Source organism: Amborella trichopoda, chromosome 12 (genome assembly GCF_054954075.1).
Source record: "Amborella trichopoda isolate Santa Cruz 75 chromosome 12, AtrichopodaSantaCruz75HAP2 v2.0, whole genome shotgun sequence".
NCBI lineage: Eukaryota > Viridiplantae > Streptophyta > Magnoliopsida > Amborellales > Amborellaceae > Amborella > Amborella trichopoda.
The window spans coordinates 27,231,655-27,246,283 of NC_142347.1; the positions used below are offsets into that span (position 1 = coordinate 27,231,655).

Consider the following 14,629-nt stretch of genomic DNA (forward strand, 5'->3'; position numbering starts at 1 on the left):
TTTTTTAGCAGGTTTGGAGGTCCAAATCAACCTAGGAACCTAGGTCATGGCAATTCCAATGGCAATTTGAAATTTTCAAAATCTATTAAAATAGGGAGATCAAACCAAAGCCCCATCAGGGGATTGGGTAAAAACCTGAGTTCAAATTTGTCCAAGCATCAAAAGTTGATGACAGTATTTCACAGGCATCCATGCGAAAAATCATCAAAAGAATGTAGAAATATCTCCCAAGTTTCCAAAGAGTGTCTTGTTTATATGGTATAACACAACGGTACAACTCAAAAGAAGAAAACAAATACGGCTGAAATAAATGTGTGCATCTCCTTTCAGATCAGGCTGGGAGGAATCACCACCAAGCATGAAATTGTCATTAGCTATGAAGACTCAATGGATCGACGAGCACAACGCCGAATTTTCCTGCACAAAAAAATTATAAACTTGTATAACTTTGTTAATACAGAAATAAGGATTACTTTTTATAAAAAGTTTTCAGAGAGTTGAGGAATAAGAAAAGAACAAACTCAGAAATGGTAAGGTTTACCTGTTATAAGACTGAATATCATGCTGGTACAGTTGTGCAGCTTCAGGATTTGCAGGACTTGCCGGGTTTGGATCGGTGAGAAGTGACTACAGAAGCAGCTACTGTCAGCAAGAAGAGACTATAGAAGCAGCTAATGTCAGCAAAAGAAAACACAGAACCCAAGGCAGGGCGTACAAACACGGGGGGAGAGAGAGAGAGAGAGAGAGAGAGAGCTTATTGACCTGAATTGATGTTAATATTGTACAAATGTTATGACAGGGGGACCATGCATCCTGAATGATATCCATGCATAGGGTGCCATCATTATAGACTGTAGAACAGAAAGGAAAAATCAATCTACCAAAAAGACAGACTGAGATGGAACTGAAATCAGTTTAACATTGCAAGAGAATAACCAGTGCAGTAAACATGGAGGGAGAAATTCACATAGTGAATCTTATTGATTGCAAAAAGATAAATGATAGTAAAGTCGCCTAAAAAGACAAAAACAAAACATGCTAAACAATTTTAATAAGAATCTAATCAACAACATCATCCAAAATATTACCACGTGTATTGGAGAATATATTAACTTCGATGTTTTCCCCAGACTATTGAATGACAACTCAAATCATTTTTCATATTGTATGAAGGAATATAAAAGGGAAAGAGAGTAGAAAGAGTGAATAATTAGGAAAATATGGAAGCTATGGCAATAATGAAATGAAAAGGATGGAAAATTGCACATTCTACATAATCCAGTGCATCTAAGGACTGTCAAGCCCAAGACCACAGGAAATTCTTATCAATCTGTTCAAGACAGCGGTGGATATTTTTTCAGGTTCCTAGGCAGAATGTTCAGAATTCGGAGAGGTAAAAAACCTAAGCAAGCAGATCTCATATAATTTAATATAGATGACATTCCCAAACTGGGTGTTGGGGCCAATAAAATTATAGCATGGCCAGTCAAGTTTAGAAGTGAAGAGAAAAAGATAACTCATGCATCACAGACAAAGCCAAAATTCTGGGACATCCGTGAAATATGTTTATCATCTTGCCAAATAAAGAAATTTATTTAATATGTTGATTTGGGGCAGCACCTATAATAACCTCTTTGCAAAAATCCATCCGTGAAATATGTTTATCATCTTGCCAAATAAAGAAATTTATTTAATATGTTGATTTGGGGTAGCACCTATAATAACCTCTTCGCAAAAATCCAAAACTGTAATTCCTTAATCAAAAACAGTGTTTAAATAAAAGGACTTGGTTGGCAGATCCTCCGGCCCCGATCCTAATCCGGATCGGCCGATCCGGCATCAACAATCTGCCAATTTTTTTGTAAGGAAAATAAATCCAAAATATTAATTTACATACAATAACTTGTCCATTTCAAATCACCTAGCATGCATAGACTTTTTGGGAGCATTTGTGACCTTGAAGCCAAGGTTCAGCACTCAAATCCCATAGGAGAAGTCATTTGGACCTCATGAAAAAGGTTTCTATAAAATTTTAACTTTTGAACCTCTAAAAATATGATGTTTATTAAACAAAAATGTGCATTGAGGGCCTTTGAACTATCGGCATCACACTACTTCCTCATCCCTCCTACCACAGAAGCCTTTCAAGTGATTTGAAATAAAAAGAAGCCATTATATTATATATTCTATAACAAACACCATTTCCTACAAAGAATGGATTAGCTACGAACAATTCAGATCGGAGATTTTTTTCATACACGAATCAAAAGTATCAAGAGCCAAAATTTGATAAATAAATGAGATATACATTGAATGAAGTAACACACATTATGACAAAACATATGTCGCTCAGGCTTTCACTTGTAAAGCCTGGTTGGAAAGAAGGACATCCACAGTCCTATAATGGAGATCATATGGTGTAGCTTCACAAAAGAAAGCCAAGTTAAAATCTGAGTTTAGGTATGGTCATGAAACCCTAGCCACAATTAAATCCCAGCCAGTGTTACATAGATACCAACGTGAGTGTAGGTGTCTAATCATACTAGGAGCGTCTAGTACTTGGATTTCATTTAAAAAAATCAGTACGGCAGGACATGTTGGTACAAAAATTATTATAATTTAAAAATAATAATACATATAAACATTTAGACATCTCTTTACACATCATTTTTTAGTGTTAAAGGACACCCCCACTGGAGACCAAGGATCCAACCTCAATGACCTCAATGGGCAAGTTTTGTGTATTTTACTATTAAATAATTAATTTTATAACATATTATCCACAAATCTGATGCACATAGGTGCTCTTCTTGTGGTGGTACACTATACCACCCCCCTTCAAAATTTAAAGATGTGGACTTGACCCAAGAAAAAAAGGACTATATCAAAGTAACCTAAAAACCCAGACTAATCCAATTCTAACCATAAAAAAAATAAAAAGTTTACCCACATCTCTAAAAATAAAATTAACAAAAATAAAGTTAAAATTTTGTAGCAACCAAATCTTGATCTACATCAACTTGTAAATTAATTTGAAAAGCCCCCACTTAAGGTCCATGGCCAGTGTAGAAAAAACTCATCCCTAACGGTTGGTTGGAGTCCATTAACATAACAAGCAACCATTTGTCTTTCAGTCACGTAGAGGTTCTTTCAAGCCAGGAGTCTATAAAATTATGTTGTATAGTCCTCTACTTTATTCTCATTCTATTAGAGATTTTGGAAGTCTTGAAAGAAAATTTTCTCATCATGCACATGAAGAAAATTTTCTTTCAACTTCTTTTTCGTCCTTCGCGAATCAGAAATTGTTGCCTTTCAATTACAAAGTCAAGATTGTTAAGCTTGTTCCACCAAGCCACAACATACAAGTTTAGCTTGGTTACAACAAATTTCGCTTTACACTCCAGCAATTCACTCCGTTCAAAAAAAATTTGAATCACACTCAACCAATCAATAAAACCCTCTATTAGGAGCTTACAATGAAACTCAGGGAGGTTTGACCTTAATACCAAGATCTGGGGTGTGCTCCATAAGTCATGTTTCTTGCCTGCAAATTTGCTCATTATGCACAAGATCAACTATTGGATTTGGTAATGGAGCTCAATTGATCTCATAATTGAAATTTCACTAAGGATATATTGTGGATTATGTTAACCTTTCTTGAGGTCAGTATTTTCTTACCATTACAACCGCTGATTTATTTCTCCATTCTCTCTAATTTAGCAGGTTTGGACTCAAATATCTGCCATGACTTTATTTATGCTCAGATTCACAAACTCCATGCTTTCCTCAATCATATGAGTGGGCTTTCGTGCCATTGTGATGCATTGATCCTCTAAAGCTCTAATACCAAATGTGCAACAAATATGGAGCAAGAAAAAAAAAAATCACAAAAATCAAAAAATAAAAGGTGAGAGATTATAACCTATCTCTGGATCCTCTTCATTTTCCTTTCCCAATACTTACATATTTATACAAGAAAAACATCTAAAACCCCTATTCATCATCATCATCATCAAAGCTTTTTTCCAACTAATTACGGTTGGATACACGAATCCTGGTCCGCCATTCTACTCTACTAAGGGTCATACCCTCAGTGAGGCCATGAGTCCCCATATCTATTTTACTACTTCCAACCATGTCCTTTTGGGCCTACTTCTTGCCCTTTTTGAGCCTTCCACTTGAACGAACTCGCACCTCCTAATAGGTGCTGTATTGGGTCTGCGTCACACATGGCCAGCCCACCTATGTCTACTCTCTCTCATCTTATTGCCTATTGGTGCCACACCCCGAATGTATTCATTTTGAATTCTACCGCTTCTTGTCTTACCATTCGTCCATCTCAACATCCATTTGCGCCACACATGGCCAGCCCATCAACCCATCTTGCTCCTTAAGAAACCCTAACGACAATTAAATTCCAAACCTTCAACCATTTAAAATCAAACTTCCAACTCTATTCCATCAATTTTGAACAACTAAAAAGACACAAATACCTTAACTTAAAAGATCATAAAATCTAAATCTAATTGAATCTCCTAAAGAAAGTAAATAAAACGTAAAAACCTAGCAGCATCAAAATATAGGTAAGAGGTTATCTAAACCACTCCCGAATTGAGGAAAATTGGTGGAATTTTTTAAGGCACTACGAAAAAAAATGTTGCAATTCTAGCAGAAGCAAGACCCGGGAATTCTAGAGGCTTGCAAGCCAAGAGAGCAAGGAAAATGTGACTTGGTCACGTATGCAATCCAACGGATAACATATTCAAGGATCATGTACTGCATGTGAAAATTTTAATTATTCAATGAATCCGAAAGGAAGAGCTGCCTTTTTGAATGTGACCGTAAAGGTTTATGTGGGAATAACAAGGTGAATGCATCCGTTGTATCCCATGTGCAAGATCAGTATTGGTACATGTTACCTCACTAATCTCTCTTTCCATTAGATTAAAATGGTGGGGTGCTTGCATTTAAGCCCTTAGGAACAATGTATTATTGTTCATATTTCTTTGAAACTTAAGATGTTCTTCATGCCGAATACCATAGAGGAAAATGCAGCACATGAGGAAAGACCAACCAATTCCCTGGCAAAAGAGGGCCATTCATGCTTCGCAAGTTCCATTTCCTCTCCAATAAAACATGAGTCATAATCATGGTGATGAAGGAGTTACCCATCAAAGAGAAAAAGATAGAAAGGTAGGATTCAAGGATCTATTCAACAAATCAAAGAAAAGCGAAGGGGAATCCATACAAAGAATGTGATTGATGACAGCGGGCTCAACCTGGTGGTGGATAGGCGCTTTGGATCAAAAGTGCTTGACCCAAAGGCCTCCGGATGTCATGATTGATCTTGACAATCCTAAGCACACAATTGCCAAGTCAATTGATTCTACCATGAAGGAGTGCGGTGGAAATCAAACTGAAAGGATAATATTGAAATGGACTTTTCTTAAGAAACCACTGCAGATCTGCAGCCTAGCAATAGCTCTATTAGAGAACAAAAGTAGTTTGAGGACATCGAGAAATACCTCATCTCTTTGACTCCAAGAAGATTGAACCAGATGGAGCAGTAGTTTTAGGCAGTGTTTGAAAAATCGGCGATCCGATCCAGAATCGGACGATCCTGATCGGGTATCGCCCAAGCCGTCCCAAATCCAAAGAAAAAACGGGATTCAACCGTCCGTACCATCCTATTATTAAAAAAAATTTAAATCGCCATGCTGACGTCACAAATCGTGGGCTTTGGCACGTCCAATTTTATTCAAAACTCTTCCACGCACCTTTTGCTTGTGTGGACAAACCTCACATGGTGGGTTCTATAAATAGATCTTTCACTCTTATACAATGACATCTATAAAATGAAATGGTCTATAATCCTTTTTAACATTAATTATATTTATTTATTTTTAATATTTAATCCTTTTTAAGGTTAATTATATTTATTTCTTTTTTATAATATACAAACATAAAGTACATATAATTAATCTTTAATTACTTATAATTACAAAAATAAAATTCCATATAATAATTTACAAAAATTAACATAATTATATGAAATTGTTGCACTAGATCATAGGATATTAAAAAAAGTAAAAAATAATACTAATATTGGTTTATTGAACATTTAAAAAAAATACTAGTTTATGGGATATGTTAAGAGAGAAATATAACACTAACTCATACCACTTTATAATTTATTGCAAGTTGCTTTATCAATTATCTCACATTGCAAATATGAATTTCTTTATTTATTTTCCTAACTTTATTAAAATATAATTGCAAATTTATGTTACTAAATTCTATATTTCTATCAACACTAATTATTATACATTAGATTTATTTATTTGTGAGGGTCATACCCTGGTTTTTTTAATCACGTTTATTATAATATTGTAATTAATAATTATACTAATTACAATGATAATCAAATCTTATATTTTATTTATTAATTTATTTACATTATAAATTATGCAATGTATTATTTTTTGTTATAGTTATAAATTAGATTTTTAAATTAGATGATATTATAAGACAAATTTCAAATTTATTCTTATTTATATAGTTGTTTAATATTGTATTTAGTTAGGTTTTAATAAATGTTTGATGAGAATATTCATACAGGAAAAGAACATCTCAATATTCGTATATTGATGCAAAAAAATAAAAGTTATTAATGTAGTACCCTCATTTCTTATTGGATTCCTAAAAAACAACATTTATAATGATTTTTAATAATTTTTTTGAATTTTTTTTAAGGCCGAATCCAATTGATTCGGCCGATTCCCGATCCGAAACACCGATTCACCGATCCGGATGGGTTTTTGGGGTGCCCGATCCAAGGCACCGATCCGTTTTTTAAACCACTGGTTTTAGGGAGTTTGAATAGTATTTTCAAACTATTCAATTAAGGAAGGAGCTTATCGATGCTAATTTACATAAAAAATTTGTAGCTTGAATAGTATTTTCAATTAAGGAAGGAGCTTATCAATGCTAATTTAGCAACAAGGGTTGAATGATTATGGTAAAGGCACTGATAAATCAGGGTGCTTTTAAAGTGGAAGTGCACCAAACTCTCAACTTTTCTTGACATTCCAGAAAATTAGTAGTGCAGCAGGAGTTACTAGAAGTAATAGTCTGCGATTCTGCCCAAAGAGGCCCTTAAGTCGCACAAAAATCTGTTGACCACCAAAGAGGAAAATCTCTTTTGATAATATAACAGAGAAAGAATGCATTGATGACAATAGGACCAAAAGAGAAAAGAAACATGCCCTTAAGTTCTCGTATTGTAAGGACCAAAGACTCAAGAAGAATAAAAGAAAGAAGCACATAAATACACAGAAGAATGACAATAGGACCAAAAATAGTTATTTTACATAAAAGGCCAAAGCGCTATATAAAAATACCTGTAAATTCCAAAGTTCCAATAGATGCTACATCTTGAATCCTGATTCATCCTTCAAAAGGACCAATGGACCATAACCTTTTTCATATAGAGAGGCAGTGGAAACATCATGTAATTGTAAGATACGGGTCGCAAAGACATAACTGTAATATATAACGATGATAACAATGAAAAGTTATTGAGTTTGCATATGTCCAACTCCCTGAAAGTGAACATTGGATGAAGACAAAGTTAGGATATGTGGACTGGAAGTGATTGCATCGGCTGGCAGTATCTTCTTAGGTTCTAAAGATTTCATGTGTAAAAACCCAACATCCAACAGTAGAGAACAGGTTGTACAAATCATAATGGCATAGATCTGGTTGCTACATATGGGACATGCAAAGAGATATTGACAAGTAAAAACTAGTATGCAGAGACCTTGACAGGTACAGAACCAAAATATACATGTCTTGGAATGTTATGTACAACTGTACCCAAAATCATGAGGAGCACACAAAGTCAGTAAGATCTCCATCTGTTAGAGAACTATATTTTGACAACTAATAAATAACTTATTGTTTCTAATGTGCTAGTGTCTTGTGACCAGCAAGGAATGAAGCATACGTGATACATAACCCCATACAGACTCTCAAGTAAAACACATAACGAAACCAGCTGACATAAGGTGTCAAACATAAATGTGGAGGCATGACAAAATTGACTAATAAATGAATATATTCTAACTAAAAAGAGATTAAGATGACTAAAGAAGCTACATCTCATCTATTGAATCACACTATGAAGTACCCTAACCTCTATTACATAAAGAGGAACGGGTTTCACATTACATGACTCTTAGATTTGTGACTAATCCCATAATGGACTAACTTCAATGCATACCATAAAAAGCGGACCGCCCAACGCTTAGGCAGTCCAAAAGGCCTAGGCGCATCGCCCAGGGATAGGTGGCCAAATTAGGCGGGCTATCCCTAGGAGGTAGGGCACCCACCTAGGCAGGCGCACAGTGCCTAGCCCTAGGCGGCTGCCTAGGGCTTTGGCCCCTCCAAGGGCTTAAATGCCCTTTGTTGAGGGGCTTATTTTGGTTTTTTTAAAAAAAATATTGTTTTTAAAGGTGGGTTTTAGGTTCATTTGAAACTTGAACCTACTAGAGCCTATTTTAGAGAGAGAGAAACCTCAAAAAAAACTAGATTTTGTGATTTTCATTGGATCGAAGTGTTTCTCAAAGTTATGAGAAATAGATCCAAACATCACCCGTTAAGATTAGATCTAGTTTTGGAGTTTTTTTACGCCTATTAGAGGGTGTTTTTTAATATTTTAACACCATAAAACATATCAGAGGTGGAAGTTTGGAGTTCAAGCAATCAAAATAAGTTCAAAACTTTATTTTTAGTTTGCTTGTACTATTTTGAGATGTCTTCTTCAGGATCTAATCGACGCAGTGATCCGGGTTGAAAATATGGATATAACCCAAATCCTTGAAAAAAAATTACATAAGACGCAATTATTGTGAAAATATTACAAAAAGGGGCATAAACCGGTTTAAGAAACATCTTGTTGGTATTAGGGGGAATGTTGGCCCTTGTAAAAAATTTCCTGAAGCTATCAAAGGGGATATATATGAGTTCAGTAAAACACAAACAGAAACAAAATCCTTGTCAATTGGATAGGTCTATTTTTTGTTCTGTTAGAAGAGGTGATCCGGGTTGGAAGCATAGTTATAACCTGAAACCAAACGATAAAAATTGTATAAGGTGTAATTTTTGTGAAAAAGATACCAATGGGGGTATTAACCAATTCAAGAAACACGTTGCCGGTATTGAAGGGAATGTTGCTTCTTATAAAAAAGTTCTTGAAGCTATTCAGGATGAGATTAGACAATATTTGAATTTAGTAGAACTAAAAAAGGAAGAAAATGATCTTTATTCTATGGAAATATCTTCTCCAGGTTCTTCTAGAAGTGGTGATCCGGGTTAGAAGTATAGTCATAACTCGAATCCGAATGACAAAAAGCGTATTAGGTGTAGTTATTGTGGAAAGGATACTAATGGGGGTATTTATCGATTCAAGAAACACCTTGCCGGTATTAAAGGGGATGTTGCCTCATGTAAAAATATTCCTGAGGCTGCCAGGAAGGAGATCATACAATATTTGAGTTCAATGAAGCACAAAAAGAAAGAAAAGGGTGAAGAAGCACCAAGTAGGTCAGCCAAGACTCCTACGGCCTCATCTGCACAGAGTGAAAGGGAGGTAGAAGAAGAAGAAGCAGATTCAAAAGAAACAGATGAGGACAAGTCTTATGTTGAAGAGGGAGATGACTTTGATGATGATGGTCTCGAATCTTATGCATATGATGAGGCTTACCCTAGTTTTGATGATGATGATGATGACCGCAGAATGAAGACGAGTGACTCTTGGTGTTGACTATGAGTCTTAGACTGTATATTTTCTTTTTCCTATTTTTTAGTTTCGAGTTTCTACTATCTAACTCTTGTGTGTATGCTTGTATGGTTCTAGCATTGTATGGAAATATGGAGTATGGATTATTTAAATTCTCCTCATTTATGGAAATATGGATTATGGATTATGTGTTATATAGTTATATTGTTAGACTTAAAGACTTAGACTACAGACATTTTTCTTTCTACTGGACCGCTCAGGTTCTGAGCACCCGCCTAAGTGCTAGGTGGCCTGGACCACCCCGGTACCATAAATAAAAATAAAAAAGAAAATGTTGAGTTTGCATATTTCTTACAAAAGCTATGCACAGCAACAGCAGCTCCACCACATGACATGGTATGTACTCCGGATAATTATTTAATCTCTATTGGCATGCACATTAACTATTTTAATTCTCGTTAGACTTGCCTAGTCCATTAATTTATGCACAAAAAAGCTTGGAGAACATTCATATATGGGAAATCAACTGGTGATTGTTGAATCTTGTTTCGATATTATACAGCATAGAAAGCACCCAATTGACACAAACGACATCAATCATCTTCCATGTTCTATTTACCCCATACATGCAAAAATCTCCAGCTTGCATAGGGTGGCAGGCAGTGATTTCCTCCAAAATGGCTCAAGATTTAAGGTATCCTTTAGTAGCTCAAGAAAAGCAGCTCATTTTATACTTTGTGCTTGGGCAATTCATGCAACGATTTGTGCAGCTCATTTTATACTTTGTGCTTAGGCAATTCATGCAACGATTTGTGCCCCTAGCAAAAGAGTGGATAGCAAATGACAAACAAGCAGACAAAGAGACAGCCCAACATGAATTTCATATAAATGCAACAAAGTAGCAATTAGATGTTCATTGTCTAACCTTTGCTATAGAATAAAAAAAAAAAGATAGAAAGGCATTTACGGTTGATTATATACAATTGTGTACATTTAACTCCAACAACTCCCCAAAACTCATCTTGGCTGATAAGATGAAAAAGGAGAGTTTGCCAGGAATGTATGCCTAATGCAACTCACGACTCCATTGTCAGCTGGCTAAAAGTAGGAATATGTGGAAAATATATTACACAGGTATGGAGGCACTCTCGAACAAAGTGACGATCAGCCTCCATGTGCATGCTTCATTTATGAAAGACCATTCTTGAAGCAATCTAGATGGCACAAGCATTATCACAGTTATTGAAGAGTTGCAGGTATCTCACATTAAACACCATTGTCATACGAACTGCACAGATTCACACATCATTGCAAGTATGCGACATACCTCTACTGTAAGTACAATCTGCTTTGTAATAACATATTTTGCTTTCACGTCATTTCCTTTTATAAGAAACTAACAACAAACTTATAAGTGCATGTGCTTCTTTCTTTTCCATGATATAATTGACATGCCCAGAAAGAAGAAATCACCAGTAGTTAACCAGCATGAGATCAAGATAATCAGCTCAGTTAGAGTTAGTATAAGCCACATGGTCCAACAACAAGGTAGGGCCAATTTATCATGTACTTAAGTAGAATATATGTAATAAAAAGCCACCAAAAAGGCAGGTATTTTATTCTGTGCACAGCAGCCTGAAATTTCAACTCGGGCATAATGGGAATTTCGGATTCATAAAGAACCTTCCATGACTGAAACAAGGGAAGGATGACAGGATCAAATTCCTAAAGGAAGCCCCATGTGTACCTTTTCATGCATATCCTCACAGAGACAAGCATTCTTCATATCAGCAATACAAAAAGCGACCTTTGAATAGTAAGTGTATGAGAAGGGGGGATGCTGGCCAGCCTTCACCTAAGAGACAAGGTCTCCTAATGGTGTACTCATAAGCATATCCTTACCACTAAATGAGTAAATGATACTTAAACATGTATCCTAGGCTTAACCCCTTTCGGTATTGTCTTTTACAAATCCATTTCTCTTGCATTTATCGTGTACAACCATCGTTCCTTTATAAATCTCATAATCTGCCAAACAAGGAATAGAATCACACCGTGATTACAGGCATTTAAGGCACAAACCACCAACAATGACTTGAGATGAAAGACCTAGATACCATGCATCACATCATACTGTTGCTTTATATTATCCTAAGATGAACATTTGGATAAAATTAATTCAATTTTCAAAAATGTGCTTGTTTTAGAAAGGATATTATTTCACATGCACACATACATTACATTCTTTGTAAATTGGACGAATCCTATCTTTTGGTCTCTTTTTATTAACCAAAACAGGGCCATAATCAACATGCATGGATCATCATAGAAACAATTAAAACCACTAACCATTAGGATGAAACACTTCAGTTGTAAACCGCACACGGGGTGGCTTTTCAGGATAGTTATCCCCAAAGATAATCCGCAATCCAAAAATTCCACCTGAGTAAGAATCATGAGAAACAAAAACAAATTCCCAAGGAAAATCAGACAACAAAGAATGAATAATAACAACAGAGAAGACATAAAACCAAGGTTCAAAAGATCGACTTGGCCAAGGTACTCAGGCCCTGGCAGAGGCGATTTGCTCGGGCGAGTCCGAGTTACTCGCCTGAGTCAAGCTCATACTGTTTTTTAAAAGAAAATCACGAAAACATCTCATATATATATATATATATATATATAATGAATGGAAATATCTATTCATTAGGCTCGGCCGGCGTCGTGGTAGCCTGCCTGCAGTAGTCGTCTAACAATACGGCATGGGATCCAATCCCAAATCCTTTTTTTCTTAAGAGCAAATAAATATGATAATGTAACAATACAAAGGTAGGATTCGAACCCTCAACCGCATGAACATTAAACATGCACACTAAACCGGGCAACACTTCAATGCTCATAATTAAATTTGGAACATTATAATATATAACTATTAAAAGATTATGTACAGTGGACTCGACCCACACTCGCCTCGCCCATAGGGTGAGGCCGAGTCACTCGGCCGAGTCTGATCTGAACTCCCCGAGTCTGAAAACCATGCTAATTCCAATCCCATCAAAGGGTAACGCATAATCAGCTAAAGAAAGAGATAAAGCAACCGAATTCATATCCAATCAAAGGCTAATGATTATCAGCCAAAGCAAGACAAACCACCCAACTCCAATCCAATAAAAGGCAAATATAGAGAAAAAGGATATAAAACAATCAATTCCAATCTACTCGAATATAAGGAGAAGAAATGAAAAACCAATTCAAATCAAATTCAAGGGCTTCTTACCCTCCCATGGAGTCTCATCAGGTCCAAATATGGTTGCGCTCCAAACAAACAAATTCTCTTCAGAATGGGGGCTCGCACTACAGCCCTGGTTTATAAAACCACATAAAAATTACCGACAAGAACCTCTATCCCCAATAAGGAAAGGAACCCAAATTAGAGATCATATAAAGAGCAGATATAAAAACAAGAGGGGGCAAAAGAGAAGGGGATAAATCACCATTTAGCTCACCTCAGGTGGTTCACTGGTAATGGCCTTCAAATCAGACATCAATCGAAGTTGTGCAGATGACGCCATAACCGATCAGACCTATGAGAAAGACCAATCCTTCATCAAACAACCACTTTATTTCTTCCTCAAATTCAGAGAAAACAACCCCAAAAAATTCACCTAAACTAACCAGTCCATACAAGGCAAAGCCCATGAAAAAAATAGTGAATTTGACAACGAGAGTACAAAGAAAAATGAAAACAGACGAAAAACTTCCGTAGATCGATTGAGAAGATAACCTAGTCCTTCAAATGAAAGAACCAGCTGATCTCTCGAGCAACAGGATCAATAAAATGGAAGAAATAGAGAGAGAAGAAAGATCATAAGATTTCATGCAAGGAAATGTCGCGGACCTGAAACACGAGGGGTCAGGAAGAAGAAGACGGCTCGATGAGGATTCAGAGACCTCGAGATTTAAAATGAAAGAGCAGGGGGGAATAACCTGGACACGCTCAGTCGGTCATGAACGACTCCAAACTCTCTCTCCTCTCTGTCTCTCTTTATAAATTCTAAATTTTCTCTCTCCTCTCTCTTTCTCTCTCCTCTCTCGTTCCCTCTCCTCCTGTCCTGGTGATGGGATAAGAACCTGGCGGTAATCTGCAGTTTGGTCAGGAATAAGAATGAGGAAACAATGGCGCTCTCGCTCTCTCCCCCCTTTTCAAAACTCTCTCTCTTCGAAACATACTCTCTCTCTCACTTAATTTTTGGGCCTCTTTGTCCTCTCTCTCTACATCTGCGGAAGAAACACGCCCCCCTCAATGGTCCAACGGTTCCTTGGATTTAAAGCTAAAATTACGTGCACGCGGCCTTCAAAATCAAAAACCGGAAACCAATACGCAAGCATTTTAACTCAAGGGCAAAGAGGAAATTAAAAATTTTAGACATTTGAAATTCAAAAAAATCTGTACATTTTCAATTTCAAAGTTTTGTTTGTCATGCCCTCCTCGACTCTCTTGTTTGGATAGACTATACAAAATTCATAAATTCTTTGCAATCACTTCCATGACTATTATTTGATACCAAAACTTGATAAAATCTCTCTCTAAATCTCTCTCAAATTTGGGATAGTGTATTTATAAAAATTTTGATATAATTTCTCTCTCGATACGGTTTCTCGCTCTAAAATTTAATATATTTTCTATCCAAAGTTTAAAATTTGAAATTGTTTATATAAAAATTTTGAGATAATTTCTCTCTCTAAAATTTTTAGGTGCTTTACTCTCTCTAAAATTTAATATTGTTTCTCTTTCTAAAATTTTAAAATACTCTCTTTAAAACTTAGAAC

General features: G+C 35.9%; 1 protein-coding gene across 17 annotated transcripts; it reads right to left on the minus strand.

Moving 5' to 3' along the window:
• Window positions 1-59: 59 nt before the first annotated feature.
• Window positions 60-14,152, minus strand: LOC18438602 (ubiquitin-conjugating enzyme E2 2). Of its 17 annotated transcripts, none has more exons than XR_016046243.1 (9): window positions 13,698-14,152; window positions 13,306-13,383; window positions 13,077-13,161; window positions 12,149-12,241; window positions 11,547-11,827; window positions 7,401-7,477; window positions 763-851; window positions 542-627; window positions 60-417 (listed from the first exon to the last, which is right to left on the minus strand). XR_016046243.1 is itself a non-coding variant. In XM_011626776.3 (7 exons), exons 2-7 carry the CDS (start codon window positions 13,369-13,371, stop codon window positions 375-377), a joined length of 462 nt encoding a protein of 153 aa, XP_011625078.1. In that variant the 5' UTR covers window positions 13,372-13,383; window positions 13,698-14,152; the 3' UTR covers window positions 60-374. The 17 variants fall into 17 exon arrangements, 8 of the variants coding, with proteins under 8 accessions (XP_011625078.1, XP_088710394.1, XP_088710393.1 ...); XR_016046244.1 differs by having other exon boundaries at window positions 7,401-7,601; XR_016046245.1 differs by having other exon boundaries at window positions 13,787-14,103.
• Between the last annotated feature and the right edge of the window lie 477 nt (window positions 14,153-14,629).